This window comes from Ictalurus punctatus, chromosome 2, assembly GCF_001660625.3.
Source record: "Ictalurus punctatus breed USDA103 chromosome 2, Coco_2.0, whole genome shotgun sequence".
NCBI lineage: Eukaryota > Metazoa > Chordata > Actinopteri > Siluriformes > Ictaluridae > Ictalurus > Ictalurus punctatus.
Genome location: NC_030417.2, coordinates 20687147 through 20702146, shown reverse-complemented (window position 1 = coordinate 20702146; position 15000 = coordinate 20687147). Strand labels below are relative to the sequence as shown.

At 39.2% G+C, this 15000-nt stretch overlaps 1 protein-coding gene across 2 annotated transcripts in view; it reads left to right on the top strand.

Annotated features, from left to right (window-relative positions):
* Positions 1-8316: 8316 nt before the first annotated feature.
* Positions 8317-15000, top strand: part of LOC108276491 (voltage-dependent T-type calcium channel subunit alpha-1I) — an 84383-nt gene continuing 77699 nt past the window's right edge. The window contains exons 1-2 of one of the 2 annotated variants that reach the window (XM_047150857.2): positions 8317-8424; positions 10427-10560. In XM_047150857.2, coding sequence (XP_047006813.2) covers positions 8335-8424; positions 10427-10560 — 224 coding nt within the window. In that variant the 5' untranslated portion in view covers positions 8317-8334. The remainder of the gene's footprint in view (positions 8425-10426; positions 10561-15000) is intronic. The other variant, XM_047150859.2, reaches the window with a different exon arrangement.

Here is a 15000-nt window from a genome sequence, read left to right as displayed (position 1 = left end):
ATTATTGACTGTTATTCATTATTTGACTTAAAATATAATTTTTTTTAAATGTAGTATTTTGACAAAATAATATATAACTCATTTTTAAACATAGATATTCATATTAGAATATAATCACAAATAAATTTTATTTATACATGTTTATTAACTTTAGTTTAGTTATATTTCATATCTATATATCTAGCTAGCTAGCTATCAGTTAATTAATTTATTATTTACATTTACATTTACATTCATTCACTTAGCAGACGCTTTTATCCAAAGCGACTTACAAATGAGATCAAATAAATTTTATAAATAATTTTTTTATTTATTTATAAATAAATTTGTTTGTTTATTTATTTATATTTATCTTCAATTCCATTCAATTCCGTTTTAATTATATAGCACTCTTAACAATGGACACTGTCCCAAATCTGTTTTCAGAAGAAACATTGATGTCACGAACCTTGAGACGGTACGGAAGCAGGCGCGGGAGGCGAGTGAACAGAGTAGAGTCGGGAAGTTCTGGAAGCGTAGTCGTAGAGTCAGCAAGGGTCAAGCGATCGGGCGAACAATACAAATGGGGAAATCCAGATAGCGTAGTCGAGACGAGAAGCGAGGGTCGAGGATTATAAGAAACAACGAACTAGAAGAGCTTGGTAACGCAGCAAACTAATTTACTGAGCGTATACTTCGCGTAGATTCTGGGTGGATGTCTTCCCTAAGTACTAGTGTGTGTGTGTGTGTGATTGGTGCCAGGTGTGTCTGATCAGAACTCCGGGGATGGTGAGCGCATGCGTGCCTGAGAAGTGAGTATTGCATCTTGGGAATTTGAGTTCTGATCGGACCGAGCTGTGACAATTGAGAGGAACCAGACTCAAAAGGGAACTCATCGTCATCTGGGTGACACCTGATAGAGTGATTATAAATAAATAAATCCCTTCTATAAATGTGCCAATTCTATATGGTGAAATAGTGCCATTATAAATAGTAACCAGGAAAATTCATCACAGTTTTTACAAGGAGTTTTGTTTGAACTTCTCCACTGTTCAATGATGGAGACTTGAGTGCAGAACTGTTTGTAGTAATTGCAGTGCTAAAGCTATCATAGCATAACTGCCCATATGAATTGAGGTCCAAAGACATCTTCATGGTTTTTAAGTGGTACCATTCTCAGTAATCTCAATGATCTTTAGGCTGCACCATGTGGGGCCATCCTCAGCAGCATGTGACTCCCAACTGATGAGAACTCCAACCAGAAGTAGGGCATCAGGATGGATCAGGTAGGTCAGGAGAGCAGAAGGGGTCAGAACCATTGGTATCTAAGGAGTATCATGTGTACCTTGACAGAAAGAGAGAGACCAGGAGAGGGAGGGAGAGAGAGAGAGAGAGAGAGAGAGAGAGAGAGAGAGAGAGAGAGAGAGAGATTATTAGGTATTCTGATTGTCCCTTAATGGTTAAGGACAATGTACTTTGCATGAGTGCAAGCAGGGACTCCTGTTTATCCTGTTCATCCAGCTATCTGTTTGTTTATTTATTCATTAATTCATCTATTTATCTATCCATCCATCAGTTTGTTTGTTCTCTCTCTCTCTCTCTCTCTCTCTCTCTCTCTCTCTCTCTCTCTCTATCTATCTATCCTTCTATCTATTCCTTACCTGTATAACTGAATGAATGAAAGAGAAGAGTGATCATCATGTGTTCAGCAGCACAAAATGGGAATTCAAATGTTGGTGTGATTTTAGTCAAGTCACCTTGAGCCGATTCTGTGATGACACACACACACACACACACACACACACACACACACACACACACACACACACACTGCAGTGATCTAATGAGACAGAGCCGTGTTCAGGAGTTCACTGAAGTAGACTAGCAGGCAAAGTTCAGACACTTTTAATGGAGGCTCAGCGCTAAGCTGCTTAGCCTGGCAGGCGTGGGAGGAATGCTAATTATCCGTGACTAGTGTCTCGTGCAGAGATTGTTTACTAAATCAGTGCAGAGTCAATGAAATTCTGGAAGTGTCGACGCAGCGACGAGGATCTGATTAAAACGAGTTGCGTCGTTTGCAAAATGAGGAGTGTGGCTGTAGCTCTGTGCTGCTTAATAATGAGCTAACATACAGCGAGCTTTAAGCTAACTGCTGTAACTAGCATGCATCATTAACTGCAGTTCTCTAATATTATCCTTCTAAGTCTGAGTGGGCGTGGCTTTAAGATCATAGACAGGAATGTGGGTGAGTCCTAAAGGAGTCCATGTGAGGAAGTGTTTAAGTAGAACGTGTTATAAGTAGTAGATTTGTGCAGATTGTTTTTGGTCACTAGCTAACAGGATTTCTCTTAAGTCATATTTACAGATGCATCATGACTGCTAGTGTTAGCTCGATCGCTAACAAAAGCTAATTTTCTAAGCTAAAAGTTTGATTTCCTGACTTATGCTAATGCTAAATAAGATGCTAATCCTTACACTGACTTCCTGAATATTCTGTACTGAAACAGGAAGTATCAAGGCAACATGTGTTAAAGCATGTAGCATGTACCTGACTGTGGTGAACCTGCTTCGCTAGGTTCTTCAGGTTCTTTAGAAGCTTACATGACATTTATATTACAACAGCTTTTAAGAGATGGAAAATGAGCTGCAGAACCAGTCAGGAGGAATTTTGACGTGTTTTGTGTCGACCATTTGTTCCATGCCGGAGAAACGTGAAAGCCTGGCTGGATTAATGCACACTCATCACATACCATTCATGTGAAACTATTTATTCGGTCTTTACAGAAACAAAAATATGAATGAAAAGTTGTTGATAATTAAACCTTGACATTAAACTTAGCGAAAAATTACTTTTTCTGATGTGGCGTGCAAGAGCATAGTCATAAAAGGTGTGTTTCCCAGCTCTCCATTTCTTTGGATGGCCGATCATTCCAGGGTTAAATCGGTTCTATTAAATTGGTTCCCTCTGTTTTAGAATCTTCAAAGACCAAATCAAAGTGTGCTGCAAACAACCCCACTACTCTTTCATCTACAGGGACATCTGGAAAGCTACACTATGTATAAAACCCTATAACAATGGATTTCCTATCAGAGATGGTTCCGTGTAGAATTAAAGACCCTCAACTGTCCTAAGAACCCTTGAAGAACACATCTTTAAGAGTGTATGAGACAAGAGATGTGTTAGCATCTCTAAAGTGTTTCTCAGACGACGTTTGACATGTGGCATGTTTGGGGAAATGTTCATGTTCCTCTGATGTGGAGAACCTAATTATGGGATTGTTTAGAGGAGAACATGACAAGAACGTGAGACGAATACTCACTTACTAAGCCTAATATTAGATGAAATACCAACACACCACTAAAACCCCACAACAATGGGTTTCCTATCAGATAGGGTTCCAGATAGAACCAAATATGCTCAACTATCCAAAGAAAACTTGAGGAAATCTTTGTATAAGATTGTATCGGACAGAGATTTGCTAAAACTGATGGTTTGTTCACCATAGTTATACAAATGTTTATTTTTCACTGGTGTGATGAACAGAATAATGGGATTGTTTACTCTAAGAAGAACATGAGAAGAACATAGGAAGAACATCAGATGTTACCCTTAGACTTCACCAAATCTAAGTTTCTACAGAAGACAGAGTTTATTTTGGGAGTGCTTATGCTGCTCACATAGGGGTGTGTGTGTGTGTGTGTCCATCCTACAGGGTCTTGGTGCTTGGTCCTCATTATTAAAGTCTCCAGGAGGCCACACGATTTTTTTTTTTTAAAAATAGCCACACTTCCACAACATCAGCAGCAGCTCCTTGTCTCTCTCTCCCTCCCTCTCTCTCTCCCTCTCTCTCCCTCTCTTTCTCTCATCTCTCTCTCTCTCTCTTCCAAAATGTTCTGTATAAAGCTGTATTTGTGGCAGAGCTATGTACAAGATCAGGTTATGATGTCACTAAACACCCCATGCCTTTGAACCAATTGCGTCAGAGATTAGAGTCTGATGTCAATGTCATCCCTGACAACCACAGACCCTGTGTGCTATTCTAGCTAGATAGCTAAGTTACTGTATCTGATGTTAGCAACAATGATGAGATAGTGGTTGTCATGGTAATGCTAAAAAGCTTGTGTGACTCATGAGCAGATTACTAGCAGTTAGCTAACCGGATAACTATGGTAGCTAATGCTAGTGATATTATTAGGTTATTAGGAATGGCAGGAGGGTGTGGGTGCGTGTGCAAATTGAGCATATTCATGAATAAGCATAAATGCTGGAGTTTTAATAAGGTTAAAGCTAAGTAGATGCTCCTCGACTGTTTGTAGTCATTTATTTGTGATTTATTATTTATTTATTATTTATGTTACATGCTTAGGTGTGAAGCTAAAGTGCGAAAATATATAGAATTTTAAAATGTAATATTTAAATGTTTCAAAATATGTTCACAATATAATTGAAAGAAATGGAGCCAAGATATTTTCTCACATTTAATCAAAATTAATTCAGCCAGTCATTTGGGCTCAAACTGAGCGTAAAGATGTGGCTTTCGCTCTGATGCTCTCCAAGTGTCTGGATTTTGTCACTTTAACCAGCACTTAAAGTCTCAGAATAACCACAGATCAAGAACCAGTTCTGTCAGGAGCATCAGGATGGAGTCAGAGCTCAGAGTTCCTGTGTATTCTCAGAGCTCACTGTGTATTCTTTCGCCAACTCATTGTTCCCTGAGAAATATTTAACAAACAGTTCTCTTAATGACATCTCAAATTTCTCACTAGGTTCCTCCCTTGATTCCTCATTGAGTTCGTCATTCATTTCCTCACTTGATTCCTCACTCAGTTTCTCACTTGCTTCCTCAGTTGATTCTTCAGTTAAATCATTGCTCAGTTTCTCAATCAATTCCTCACTTAGTTCCTCACTCGATTCTTCACTTTTTCCTCACTTGATTCCTCAAGAGCTTCCTCACTTGATTCAACACTTAATTCCTCACTCAGTTCCACACTCGATTCCTCACTTAGTTCCTCACTCAATTCTTCACTTTTTCCTCACACGATTTCTCACTCAGTTCCTCACTTAGTTCGTCACTCAGTTCCACACTCAGTTCCACACTCGATTCCTCACTCAGTTCCTGACTCAATTCCTCACTCAGTTCCTCACTTGATTCCTCACTCAGTGCCTTACTTGGTTCCTCAAGAGCTTCCTCACTCGATTCCTCACTCAGTTCTTCACTTGGTACCTCATTTGTCTCCTCGCTCAGTTCCTCACTTGCTTCCTCAGTTGATCCTTCACTCGATTCCTCACTCAGTTCCTCAATCAATTCCTCACTTGATTCCTCAATTGATTCCTCACTCAGTTCCTCGATTCTTCAATTGCTTCCTTAATCAGTTTCTTAGTTGATTCCTGACTCGATTCCACCTGACACTTTTGCATTGCAATTATTTAACAGATTGAATGTAGTTGAATATTATTGAGTGTATTATGAATATGAATGAGTGTAAAATATTATAGTCCCACAGGCAGGGAACACTGTGTTCCTAAACAAGGCTTTAGATTAGTTTTTATTTGACCACAGTGTTTTGCCTAATTTTGTTTGTCTTTTTTATTGCTTTTCTTTTTTTCTCTCCATGTTAACATTCACTATCTTCAACTCACCTTCTTGCAGAAATCTTTTTGCTTGTTTGTTTGTTTGTTTATGTTCCATTTAAAGATCCGTTATCTGTAACTCACCTTCATACACAAACGTTGCAAGGTTAAAATGCTGCTCATTCATTATATGTTTTATAACGTGATTACACAGCAATGTGTTATGATCACATAAACACAGCGAAGAACGTTTTTAATTTATTTTTATTTATTTGTCCAGTCTTATTTATTTACTTACTTACTTACTTACTAATTTGTGAATCTTCTTTTTCACTATACATGTGACCTACATAAGGTATAGACCCAATGCACTGCACTTCATGTCCAGTAGATACAATTTGAGACTTTCACTAGGTACAGTGTGTGTAATTTAACTTTTAGGGCACATAAAAGATTTATTTTATATTTAATTATAAAATACACAGATGAGTAAAAATACACAAGAGCGAGACATATCCATGAATAATTCATTCGTAAATGCTTCCATTTAAAGAATTGTGTTTTGTGCACCAAAAAACACGAGAGTCATTTAGTCAGAAAGTTTAGCCTCGGTGTTTCAGCACACAGCAGTTCTCCGTGACGTCCCGATTATATTTTATTTTGTAATAAACAGAGTTTGCGTGTGTTATAGCTCTCTCTCTCTGTGGGTTCAGCAGTAATGGTGTGAGATTGATTTGTCTCCGCAGCCTTTTTAATGGCGTTTAAGTGGACCTGCAGGCGTACTCTCTCTCTCTCCATCACTCTCGCTCCATCTCGCTCTCTCCAAAGTCATTTCTTCTGTCACGGTCGGAAAGCAAGCGCACTGAGAATAAAGAAGCACACAACGATTTCTGTGTTTTATTTTTTCTGCGGTAACCATAGCACTGAATCTCAGAGTGACCCCCTCCAGCGTCAAGCTTTCTCTCGAGGTAACGATTAATACAAGGAGAGAAACATCCACCCCAGGCGCTTTGGAATATCATATAGTTCAGAGAATGACCGTCACTCATTGTGTGGTTTTCTGTCTGCTCATTAATTCAAGCAGGGAAAGAGACATGTAACGAAAATACATTTGATGAATAAATTACGTTCTTCCGAGTGTCAGAGGTGAAACACGCTGTAATGAAGCTCTAATGAAGTCTGCTGGTGTTTAGAGCCGTTCTCAGTGGTTAAAACGGAGCAAATCCACAAGATAGAAGAGTGGAAGTTTGTCAGAGATTAGAGAGAGAGAGCGCGCGAGAGATGGAGTGAGAGGTGAGGCATTTGAATACAATGATGAGAATAAAGGACAGATTAGGAAAGAGAGAGATGTGAGAGGTGTCAGCCGGCGGGGAGGGGAAAATAGTGAGCTAAAAACTGCTAGAGAGAGAGAGAGAGAAAGAGAGAGAGAGAGAGAGAGAGAGAGAGAGAGAGAGAGAGAGAGAAGAAAATAGTGAGTTAAAAACTGCTAGAGAGAGAGGGAGTTTTAGTTCACTATTTTCCTCTCTCTCTCTAGCAGTTTTTAGCTCACTATTTTCCTCTCTATCTTCATCTCTCTCTCTATCTATCAAGCAGTTTTTAGCTCACTATTTTCCTCTCTCTCTCTCTCTCTCTCTCTCTCTCTCTCTCTCTCTCTCTAGCAGCTTTCAGCTGACTATTTCCCCCCCTCTCTCTCTCTAAGTGAGCACTATTCTCATCTAGAGAGAGGAAAATAGTGAGCTAAAACTGCTAGAGAGAGAGTGGGGGGAATAGTGAGCTAAAATTGCTAGAGAGAGGGGGGGGTAGTGAGCTAAAAATGCTTGAGAGAGAGAGAGAGAGAGAGAGAGAGAGAGAGAGAGAGAGAGAGAGAGAGAGAGAATGAAATGGTCTGGAGATGATGGAGGTGATAGAGAGTCAGAGCAGATTTTATGTCAGAACCCGGAGCTGCATCCGCATTAAAGTTGTGTATACAGTACAGCTTGTGTAGATTAGTGTAAATACTGAAGCAAACAACACAACAAAATGCAACAACATGAACTCACAATGTTTAGGAATTTGCACAAGTCTCAGAAGTTACAGTGACGTGACTCATTATTTCATCCTACCTTCATGAGGGTTTCTCAATTTTAACCAAAAAATTATCAAGAAACTCAAAGGTTCTCTTCTCACCTGATTTCAACCAACCAGGGCTCTGAGGTCCCGCCCATATGTACACCGATGGTTTTCAAAGCGTCGTTTTTGTTCCCCTCTGCATTTTGGTCTCCGGTCCACAAGAAAACAGAATGTTTTTGGAAATGGTAGAGAAATTTTAAATGGCACAGAAATTTTCACTGTTTGCACGTGGACGGGAAAATCAGACATTTTTTGAAAGCGCTGACTTCACAGCATGAACATGCACATGTTTGTGTGTGTTATGAAGTCCACAGCTCTGTAACGTTATTCCTCTGGCATTCTGATGTAACACTTTATATCGTACACTGTAGTGTGCACACTTTGTGAATGTAAAGCTGTTTGACATTCAAGCTCTGAGTGTGATTCCTGGATGAAAATAAGCTGCATTTTTAAGCTTTATTACATGATATGTATATTAATGTCCAAATACATTTGAATACATGATATTATTTCAATTACAGCTTTTACCGTTTTACATCCACTGTCTGAATCTGTATGACAAATCGCTGTACGTATTTTACAAATGTATAAATAAGTATAAATGTCAGTTGTATAGTCCAGTGTGTGTTGTCCTTAACGTGACTTCCTGTACGTGGTTCGAGCGAATCAGCATCATGGTGATCCTGCTGAACTGTGTGACTCTGGGAATGTACCAACCGTGTGAGAACATCGACTGCACCTCTGACCGCTGCCAAATCCTACAGGTACCAACTTCCTGTGTGTTTTATTTATCATCACACCTTCACCCTCACACACTCATTATCTATACATTACTGCTTAATTATCTCAGTGACTCTCTCTGTGTCTCTCTCTCTCTATCTCTCTCTCTGTGTCTCTCTCTCTGTATATCCCTTTCTCTATCTGTCTGTCTCTCTCTAACTGTCTCTCTCACTGTCTGTCTCTCTCTAACTGTCTCTCTCACTGTCTGTCTCTCTCGCTGTCTCTGTCTCTCCTGAATATCTTGCGCATGAACATTACATATTTTGTTATTGGGACACACCCTCATGTCATCCTCTCATCCCTAATATCACGCCAACCTGTCACATTATAACGTTACTATGACAACCAAGATTTACTTCATCGCTAACTTTAAGCTAAGTCAGTTATTTAGCTAACTAGTGCTGTTAAAAGTAAAAGTTTCCACGTTCCATGTTGTCACCTTTTAATAATTTATTTAAAGGACAAGATTGGTCTATGGTTCATTTAGTGGCATCACAAACTACGTCATACGTAGACCTGCCATCAAATCAGTTTAACACAGAAGCAAAAGTTTGTTTTAAATTTGGTCAGATCTTTAGAATCAAAATCAGCTTCCAAATAAAGATGACTTCTTGTTCATCTTCTTTTAATATGTACTTTTATCGTGACTTTTGCGTGTGTGTGTGTGTGTGTGTGTTTGTTTGTTCTTACCTGGAAATATTATTTATTGTAGCTTTTCTACAATATGTCAAATTAGATGATTATTATGGGTTGGAAAACACTTTTAAGCATCACAAACGGAACTTTTATAAGACAACAGAGAAGTATATTCATGATTTACACATTTTATTCGCGGTGTTATAATCGTCTGATAGCGTTAATGTCTCATTAATGTCTCTGTCTCTGTCAATGTCTCTGCTATTTCATCTCCACACAGCGGCTAACGCTAATCTCACTCAGCTGTCAGAACATTCACCAGGGGCCAATCAGTGTCCACATTAACTTATCACCTGATCCTGTAATTTATTTATCAGTCAGAAGCTTCCTGAGACTACAGCGTGTGTGATAATCAGAGCTCGTTGTTACAGAGGGGGGCCAAACACACAGTTATACATGCACTGTCATTAAAATTTCACTGATCAAAGCCCTCAATTTCATAATATTTTCTGTTTACGTGTTCTCCTTTTAATTCCCCAGGGTAATGCCTAATGACTCTTTGTATAAGAAAAGTGGTCCAGTGAGACCTTTTGTAATTTTTCACGCTAACTTTACCTAAAAGATATTTAGCCTTGTATCCTTGTTTATGTTGTCACATGGGCTAAAAATATGAACTGATGATTATAAAGTTGGATTCTGATTATACGCATTTGGATATTTGGGTGAAAAGTAATAAAGCCTTTCTCATTCCTTCTGTATGAGCCGGTTTGTGGGTGGGGCTTCATACTCGCTCAGTTTGTGATGTCATTACAGGTGCGTTCAAAAACGAACCAGCTGCAAAATGTTTTGAGAAAACCTTAAAAGCAGTAGCATGCCACCCTGTTGCTAGGTGACCAAAATATGCAGAAATACATTCACTAAACATAAATATTATTTTACAAATCTTATATATTAAAATTATTCTCATATCTTTATGAATAAATAAAAATGGTATGAAAGATCATTATAGAAATATGTACAATTATATTGGATAATAAATAATATTTATTATGTTATGGAGCCATGAAATTAAAAATTTTCTTTTTATTTATTTTTTTTAAACATTATTCTATTCAAATTGTCATTAAATACTCTTTTAGAAAGTCTTGATATAGATTAGAGGAATATTTAATTTTCTAAAATTACTTAATTACTTAAGAAATGCTGTTGCTAATTCATGTGAATCCTCATGATGTAGATGGCATGTGATAATGCTCAGTGTTTGCAGAATTCCAGGAAGCATGTGTAACAACAGAAATTAATAGCTGTTTGATGTGGAACATTACAGAATCTCTGTGTTCTGTGTCTCAGGCGTTCGATGCATTTATTTACATCTTCTTTGCGCTGGAGATGGTGGTGAAGATGGTGGCTCTGGGGATCTTCGGCCGTCGCTGTTACCTTGGCGATACATGGAACAGGCTGGACTTTTTCATCGTCATGGCAGGGTGAGGACACACACACACACACACACACACACACTGTGAGACACAGAACCTCCAGTACCTGTGATGAGACATTTTAACATTATATACATACATATATATGCATATATATATATATATATATATATATATATATATATATATATATATATATAGATAGATAGATAGATATATAGATAGATAGATAGATAGATAGATTTTTTCTATATTTATATTTATTTATATATATATATATATATATAAGACTGGAAGACCATATAATTTATGGTAGCTCTTTATTTGCCTCTACTTTTATTTCATTAAGTGAACTTTTTAATTTGATTACACTTTATTGACAATCTTTGTACAGCATTGCCTTATGCAACATTTATGAATATAAGTGAGAGAGAGAGAGAGAGAGAGAGAGAGAGAGAGAGAGATGGGATATTCATTATCTTTATCTCCTGAATAGTTTCCTCTCTTTAGTGGAATTTCCATCACTGAACAGATTTTTGGTCACTTTGACAGCCCGAGTACACAAACTCAGTGACAGTGTGTGAACAGGAATTCTCTCCCGGATTGGCCTAGAGATTGTGGTAATTAGCTGAATTGTCCCGGGATGGCAAAGCCGTGAGGCTGGAATAATCATTCCAATGAAGTGAAAAGAGACAAAACTTTTTTAAAAGAATTGTTTAGTGCTGGGTTTTAACCAGGCATGAGAGCTCTGTGTGTGTGTGTGTGTGTGTGTGTGTGTGTGTGTGTGTGTGTGTGTGTGTGTGTGTGTGTGTGTGAGTGCATGCAGTGTGTGTCCATCAAACAAATCATGACAAGGAGGCAGTTCTACCCACCTATCAATCATGTGACATGTCACTTTACCTGATGACTGAGCTAGAAACAGTGCTGATATTCAAGGTACACAAAAAATGTTCCACTTAACCTTTAAACCATATAACACACAGTTTCACGATAAGAGAGGGAGGGTTCCAAGCAGGAAGCAAAGAACCCTCAGCCATCCAAACAATTATGCAGGAGACATGAAATAATTAATACTTTTGATTCACTACATACTGTTCATTCATCAGTGCTTTTGATTCACTATGTAGTGTTCATGTGTCACTGCTTTTGATTCACTATATAGTGTACATGAATCAGTGCTTTTGATTCACTGTGTAGTGTTCATGAATCAGTGTTTTGATTCACTAAGTAGTGTTGATGAATAAGTTTTTTAATTCACTATGTAGTGTTCATTCATCAGTGCTTTTGATTCACTATGTAGTGTTCATGTGTCACTGCTTTTGATTCACTATATAGTGTACATGAATCAGTGCTTTTGATTCACTGTGTAGTGTTCATGAATCAGTGTTTTGATTCACTAAGTAGTGTTGATGAATAAGTTTTTTAATTCACTATGTAGTGTTCATGAATCAGTGTTTTGATTCACTATGTAATGTTCATGACTCACTGTTTTGACCAGCAGTGGGTGGAGCCAAATTTGATTAGAGCCAATCCAGAGAGAACAAATGATCTTAAGGTGGAGCTAAATGCAGGACCTAACTAAATAAGTGAAAATATTAATACAATGATCTCATCATGACCTGTTTTGCGGTTTTAACTCACTGTATGACATTTATACTAATTCTACTGTGTCATCAGAGGAAAAACACATACATGCATGTGCACACACACACACACACACACACACACACACACACACACACACACACAGGGTGGATATTTCTGGCGAGCTGGCATGTTCAGTGCAGTCTGCTGGAAGAACGACTCTGTTTCCTCTGGCATGTGTGTGTTTGTGTAGGCGCATATGTGAGTATTCTAATCACTTCCTGTAAGAGTTACTCTGTGTGTGTGTGTGCATGTGTGTGTTTAGCAGTAATCAGTAGCACAGTGATGTGGAGGTGGAGACTTAGCTCTCACTTTTCATAATGAACAGTTCTTTGCATTGCACCACAGAACAATCAAAAACTCTGCCATGACACTGCTATGTCGCTGCCTCTCTGCGTCCTAATCAGCTCTTTCTGCTACATGAATAATGCATGCTAATGCCACACTCTTGTGTGTGTGTGTGTGTGTGTGTGTGAATGAGTATTTAGCAGTTGTTTAGTAAGTACTGCGATAAGAGTCGTTCAAAACGGACTAAACCTGCCTAGGTCCTGAATAAGGGAGCGAAAGAACAAACAGAACAACAGACACAGAGAGACAGATGGACAGTGAGACAGGGAAAGACACAGAGGGACAGATAGACTGAGAGAGAGACAGACAGACAGACAGAGGGACAGAGAGGCAGAGAGACAGATGGACTTAGGTACAGAAAGACAGACAGAGAGCCGGACAGACAGACATACAGAGGGAGAGACAGATGCACTGAGGGACAGATAAACAGACAGACAGACAGATGGATGTACAGAAAAGAGAGACCAGAAACACTGTACTCAGACCTATACAATAATGAAGAGGTCGGTAGAATCATATTTTACACAGACAACCCAGAAGCTTGGCACTCAGCAATTAGATATCATTACCCCACAGTGATCAAAAAGGGCATCAATAATGGATAGAAAATAGAGGTCAAATAAGAGGAAGATTCAAATGTCATGATAAGTATTAATCTATATAAAAACAGAACACTAATGATACTGGGCTGTCTAAAACAGTTTGAACAGGACTTACCCCAGATTAAAGAGAAAGCTCAGCTAAACAAGAAAAGCCCTAAAACACTAAGGCAGAGAAATCACAACTCCACCCATCAACCCAGAAATGACCAAACCAGAGATGACAGTGAAGAAATCTCCCTTCTTCATGGTGTCATCACCGACATGTAGGAGAAATTCACAAAAATTGAACTGGAACTGGTGTAGCTGAGAGAGGTGGTGCATGGTGCAGCACAGCAGACTGATCAAACTGGGAAGGAAGATGGTTACAGGAAAGAAATAGTGATGCTAAAGAAAGAAATGAAGGAGCTGAAAACCAAGGGAGAGGAACATATCAAACAGCTGTCTGTAATGATAGAAGAGATGAGAGGGCTGAGAGAGGACAGGGTGTTCTATAGAAAACAATTAGCAGCTTTAAGAGAACAGCTGACACTGCAGAGATTAGAACAGACACCTACCTCTCCAACAACCATACCTCTCAACCCCATCAGCCCTCCAACCCCCAACTCTCACAGTCAAACACAGCTGCAGATAATACTCCTAACTGACTCTATTGGCAAATTCACTGATGAAAAGGAACTGTTCCCGAAGAGTAACATCAAGAAAATATGGTGCCCAAACACACAAAAGGCCCTGGAGCTGTTGTGTGAGGAAGAGCTGGGCTCCCCCAGCCACATTATTATCCATAGTGGCACCAATGACCTGCGAGCCCAGCAGGAGAGAATACCTACAGCCCTCAGTGGTGTAATAGGGAAGGCATAATCCAACTTCTCTAATGCCAAAATTATCCTCTCCACCCTGCTACTACAATCTGATTTCCACCCAGACACCATCAGGAACATAAATGCTAGAGTGTCTAGAGACTGTGCCTTAACACCCAATGTACATCTTGCTCAACACGTACTCTGCCCCTTAACAGCCTCTACGACCATGTCCATCTCCACAGAAAGGCAGTCCCCATCTTTGCCAAAACCTTGAAGGACATCACTCTCAACCACAGTTCCACCACATCACTGAGACCATGTGTACACCCTGGAGACCCTCTATTGCAACCCCCTCCAACTCATCAGCACCAGCGATGTCTCCCCCTCCACTTCTTCCACCCTAACCGGAAAAAACCCTGCGACAGGCCCCAGGTTTCCCCCTCAAAAGTGACACATGGTCATGGCCTTCACCCCCATTTATGCCCCCCAGAGCAGCTCCCAAGCCTTCTTATTCACATGACCCACTGCAGGAGCAACACTTTGACAGTCAGAGCTACACTCAAGCAGCCAGCAGAGCACTAGTCCCTACCACTACCAGCACTCCCCCTGCTCCAATCACAACCAATAGCCACGCAGTGTCATCTCTATCCAAAGATCTCAGAGACATCCAGCACATGTTGAGTCTGCCCTTTCTCTCAAAACAAACAAACAAAAAACAACCTCAACTAGGAATATATAAATGTATATTTGTATGGGCATGACCGTGTGTCTTTGTATATTTGTATATGCATTTTATAATCTTTATGTATTGTTTTGGCCTGTCAATACAACATACTTATGTTTGTCTTGTTTTTAGAATAGCAGAAGCGGTTAATTAAAGATGTTTTATTCTTTAAAAATCCCATGTTAATATTTGGTTAATATCCATGTTAATATTCACTTCTGGAAAGAGCCAACACCCAGACCCAGGATTCTGAGATTATAGTATCACAGGAAACATGGAATAGAAGAGATTTGTCCCATGGCTGCCCAACAGGCTTCAGAGAGATAGTCCTACCATCCCAAGGCAGAGACTCAGGGGGAATGCTTGTATG